This window comes from Pygoscelis adeliae, unplaced genomic scaffold (genome assembly GCF_000699105.1).
Source record: "Pygoscelis adeliae isolate BGI_AS28 unplaced genomic scaffold, ASM69910v1 Scaffold36, whole genome shotgun sequence".
Lineage (NCBI taxonomy): Eukaryota > Metazoa > Chordata > Aves > Sphenisciformes > Spheniscidae > Pygoscelis > Pygoscelis adeliae.
The window spans coordinates 5,078,300-5,083,469 of record NW_008824934.1 but is presented as its reverse complement, the minus strand read 5'-3'; the positions used below and the strand labels follow the sequence as shown (position 1 = coordinate 5,083,469).

General features: G+C 53.2%; 1 protein-coding gene across 1 annotated transcript in view; it reads right to left on the bottom strand.

Annotated features, from left to right (window-relative positions):
• Positions 1 to 5,170, bottom strand: part of FHAD1 (forkhead-associated (FHA) phosphopeptide binding domain 1) — a 27,817-nt gene that overhangs the window by 20,177 nt on the left and 2,470 nt on the right. Inside the window, exons 3-7 of the mRNA XM_009325300.1 lie at positions 4,587 to 4,746; positions 3,315 to 3,421; positions 2,809 to 3,039; positions 1,234 to 1,357; positions 267 to 397 (exon numbers count right to left, since the gene is read on the bottom strand). Of these exons, the coding sequence (XP_009323575.1) occupies positions 267 to 397; positions 1,234 to 1,357; positions 2,809 to 3,039; positions 3,315 to 3,421; positions 4,587 to 4,746 (753 nt within the window). The remainder of the gene's footprint in view (positions 1 to 266; positions 398 to 1,233; positions 1,358 to 2,808; positions 3,040 to 3,314; positions 3,422 to 4,586; positions 4,747 to 5,170) is intronic.

Genomic DNA, 5,170 nt, shown 5'->3' with positions numbered 1-5,170 from the left:
TGGGGAAGGCGACACCGCTCCCTGGGCATTGCACAGCACCTAGGCAAAACTGCAGCCCCAACGCTGCTACGGTCCAGTGGTACAGCTCTGCAACTTCTATCTGGGTGTAGCCAGGACCCTCGGGTTACAACTGCCCCGATAAACAGCCACACAAAAAGCTGCTACGCTCCTTAACAGAGAGAAGCGTGGCCCTTCCCATCCTAGTTCCCCACATTAATCCATACGTGAGACTGTAAATTACTGAGCCCATCATTAGGGACGTTCACCTTGGCAGACACGACTGCTAGCTGATTGTCCTTTTCTCTGTTTTCCTTCTTTATTTTTTCAACGTCTTGCTTGAGTTGCTGCATTTTCTGCTCCTTGCCGGCAATCTCCCTTTGCAGGCTGGTCACTAGACCTGAGAAAAACAACTCCGGTGAGAGGCTACCCAAGCGCATCCCTGCAAAAGCCCTCTCTCTAGCCGCTGAGTGGCCAATCCTCCCTCTTTGACAACTGTCAGACTTGAAAGGCGGATTCGGCTTTTGGCACGCCGTGCTGGACATCGCTCCGTGACACCACCACTAACAAGTTCCTCGGGGCCTCGCAGCACATGCTCCCTGGGGGATGAGCAGCTCTTACGAATCCGTTTTTGCTGCGTTACTGTGCCAGATCCACAGCTCTGATGCCTCCTCTCTGCTAAGCACCAATACTGCTCCCTTACCTCGGGCAATGAAATCGAGCAGAACAGTTTGGTTAATCTGAATGCATTATGAAAGCCAACGTTTTGTGTACGCATTACATTCCTCGTGCCTGATAAAGGCAGAGGTAAAGGCCATGGGAAAAGGCTTTTGGGCCGAGGTGGCCTTTGCAGCCAGGCGCAGCCCCGCAGCAGCTCGGGTGGGCAGATCTCCCCCACGGGGTGCACGGCAGCCCATTAAACAGCACCGCTTTCGAGCAGCTCGGAACCTTCCCTGCAATCAGTGCTTGAGCCTTTTTTTCCCCTAACAAAGCTCTCGGTCCCATCACTCCCTGCCTTCGATCCCCACGCTGTCCCTCACTCCAGGGGCACTCGTCATGTCAGACACTGCCTGCAACTCCCGCAGAGCTTCAGGACGCAGAATCAGAGGTAGGACGACTTCTACGAGCTGCTACAATTCATTTGTTGCCCGGACAGTTTTGCCAATGCTCACTCAGTATCAAGAGCCAGTCCCAAACCGCTTCGTGCCCCAACACGGAGCTCCAGGGATACAATACCTGCAGCCAAAGCATGGTCCCTCTTCAACTTCTCGCTTTCTTTTCGCAGCCTTCCAATCTCCAGGTCTCTTTCGTAGAGGGAATGGCTGAAAACCTGGCTCGAGCCTTTCTGTAGGTTGCTGATCTGCAAAACACAGATTCACCCGCGTTCCTCGCCGGATCACTTATTAACTTTACTACAGCCCCCTTCGGAGGGGGAAATCTAGCGCTTCCAGGTCACACTCTTGACGGGGTTACTCTTTAACATCTTTGACTAACTCTCAGCAGCCATTGCTTCGGATAGGATGACCTTAAGTTCATTTTGGCCGTTCACACTCAAATCCTAATATAAAAGGCACGGAGAAGCACTGTCTCCCGCTGCCCACCATGCTGGGAATCCATGGCTGGGTGACACTGCTAACGCGGTCACAGGCAGAAACGCCTGCAGATTTATCGCCTTCTCAGGGCATATATATTTATTACCACAAACGCAGATCTGTGGTAATAACTCGTGTTCGCATTTCTGCTGCAGAGACAGTTTTTACAGTCCCTATTGGAAATGGGGAGCGGGGAATAGCCTGAGCTAACATCGCCGCACAGACAACGCGCAGACAGCACAAACACGCTTCCCACCGCTCAAATGACCGGTTTCACAAAGCAATTACTGGAGGGCATAGAAGAGTGAATCCACAGGTGGAAGAGGCTTTTGTCAGAGAAAGGAAAGCCACCGGGAAGACAGGCACAGCACATCATCTCATCTCGGCGCAGTAACAGCAGCGATGTTGACAGCACCGCGAAATTATATTGCCTTTTCTCCACCGGGAACCTGCCTCTCTCAAACTCCTCTTCACGACAGACAGTCAGGACAAGCGGAAAGCATTTCAAAGCCTCCTTCAGACCCGGTATGATATGGGAGGGCAGGATGCAGCCGGGATGGGCTGGCGAAGGTGCCCAGCCTCTGACCTGTGTGTCTCGCTTTGGACCGACACCTCGGATTGACCCTTTTCCCACGCCGGAGGATACTCAGGAGGACACTCAGGAGGACTCCGTCACTGTCTCTCCAGGACATTTTCTGAGGTCTCATAAAATGTAGGGGCGTGCTATTAACATACCTCTGGACATGACAACTATAAGCCCTCTCTCCTCTACCCAGCCGACTATTTTCACCAGGACGCCAAGGGGCTGCGCTGCCTTTGGGAGGGGTGTTCCCCCTGCAAACGCAACTGCCCACTCCCTTCCTGGGGCAAGAGGGGGCGAGGGGGAAGCAAGGGGTCCGGCTGCCTGGCCCGAGGTCGTTGTGCATGCCTTTCCCCCACCAAAGGCTGCTTAGGCTTCTGTTTCCCTCCCCACTGCAGCATTACGGATCCTACCGCATACATGGGATATTTATTTACCAGCTTCTTTAAGGGAAACTTGCACAGAAAGCAAGCAAATGTGCAAAACAAAACAACTGGAAGAAAAAAAAAACCACCTCCCTCATTTCCCTTGGTTTCAGACATGCAACCTGCTTCTCCTAAAAACTGGGTGTTAAACTAAAAGTACATGGGTATCAGAGAGGTATCTTCCCTGCTCAGTGCCTATCGAAGCATTCAGTACCTGTTCCCTCAAGGCTTTGATCTCCTCCGTTTTGGCTCCCAGCTCTCGGTCGAACGTGAGCAGCTTCTGGGTCAGCTCTACCTCGTTCCTCGCCGCCGCCTGAGCCAGGGTCTTTGCCATCGCTGCAATCTCGTCCTGCAGATCTCTTATCACTGCATCTTTCTGCTTTGATTCTGTTTCCAAACCAGAAAGGCGACCGATTTCCTTCTCCAGTCGCAGCAGCTTTTCACCCTGCGGGCAGATTACGGGTGCTGGCTGTCACTCTCTGGCTACGGAGACACCGGGGGGTACCGATTCATGGCCATCGACTGCTGGGATGTGCTCGCCCTGGCTTCCCATGTCCCACCGTGCCCATGTCCTCCATCCACCCAGCAGTCCCCATCCATGGGGGCAGTCCCCTTTGGTGAGTCCCTGCACCCTGCTGGGACTCGCGGTCGGACACCCAACCCTTTGGCAGGGTTTGCCTGCTCTGCCAAGGACCAGGACAGGGATGGCATCCCTCACACCTTCCCCGGCATCACCTTCTCCTGCGGGAAGGAATCCGCGTCGTGAGTCCCCAGGGAAGGGGCTCCCCCCACACCGCTCGCACCATCGCCCGAGACGCTGGTCGAGACTGGAAGAAAGCAAACACCACAGCAGCAAACGTCAGCACGAGAACTGGTTGCAGGCAGCAGTAACGCTTCTTGCGGCATCCCTCTCACTTGTCTCAAAACTATTCTAAGGCAGCAGCTGCTTTAACAGTCCATGAACTGGGTTCCCAACCAGAAGAGAAACCATTTGGCACTGAAAAGACACCAGTGCAAACAGTCTGCACCACGGACAGGAATAATACACCTCTGGGAACCAAAAAGGCCTCAAGGGCAGCAGAGACACAGCAGACAAAGGCTCCTTTAATTTTTCAGCGTTGCCCAGCCCCACAGAAAGAAGCTATGCTTTTATGGCTTCCCGCGTGTGAATAGCTATGCTCACTGCAGCTAGCGCATGTGGATCCTTTTGGCTCTATTTCCCCAAAATCAAATGAGTACCTGTTAACTTGGAGCGCGTGCTTCCCTCCCTTTACCTTCACTGCAATTTCAAATTCTGCCCGTGCACGCGTCTTTCAGCGATGCTGCTGGGGCTGCCCGGTACTGCCTCTGCTCTGGAGCACCAGCTGTACTTTGGCACTTCACTATTGACTTTGCATTGCTTATGACTGCTCAAACAACCCAACCTCAAACCAGGAAAACAACCGGATTGTGTAACAGGCCATAACAAGCTACATTCATGGCAAAAGTCTCGTTCTCCAGCTGTACGATTCCCCCAAAGCCTTGCCTCTGCTCCACCGCTATTGCATACTTTATTTTCAGAAGCATATCAGCTGTGAACCTAGTTTAAAGTTCCTGCACTCAAGGCGGCCAGTAACTGCACCTCAAAGGAGGAAAAAACATCACTTCAAACAGGAGACAGGAATAGGTGCATGAGTCACCGGTGCAGATAAAGTTAGTCATTGCCCTTCCCGATCACACGCAAGGAAAAAGGAGGAGGAAATGTCACTCTCAGCTATGAGGGCAATGGCATTCCCCTTTGTATGTCACAGCCCATTTCTCAACTGACCTAAATGCCACCGAGGACCACGCACGGTCTGCGATTAGCTCCACTGGACAAGGACTCGCGCCCAATTGCTGCTGACACTCGTCACTTCTCAAAACTGCCTCTGCTTGGATCAAACTCCACTCAACGCTAAGTTGCTCAGAGACAACACCGGGCTATGAACCACCACGTTTGGCATCGGGGAGTACCTGGCCTCACCGCGGAGGTCCTACTGAAAGCGTCCGGCGGGACGGCGGTGGCCATGCTCCTAGCCCAGGCACTCACGGGTCGCTTCCGCAGCGGCGGATGGGGCACGTGGCCAGCTGCTCCAGGAGCCCAGCCGTCGGGAGATCCGGGGGGATGCTGCCACTGCAGCAAGGGGAGGTGGGGAGGAGATGCAGGAGTCGAAGGTTTGGGCTCTGCAACCAACTGGAGCTGCCCGGTCCACGCTGTGCGACGTTTCACGGGGGGATAGGACATCTGCGGTGGAAAAAGACCGCAATATCAGCAAGATTCTAGGAAGGTTTTTAGCCCCTGCTGTGCGTGCATTCTGTCATACAAAACCCAGGCACAGATCTGAGTGGAAGCAGAATTTTAGTCCTTTCCCATTTCCATTGCCCAAGTATCAGATTTAAATCAGGAATCCCAAATATTTTGCTGAAAACGAAAGAAATTATTGGGGTTTGCTGCTTTTTGAGCTCTTCCCTCTCTCTCTAGATTTGATTACCCTAATTCTGCGTGTCGTTTGCAAAATCTGGAAGCCCTCGTTTCACGCCTCTCCTGGCTCACACAC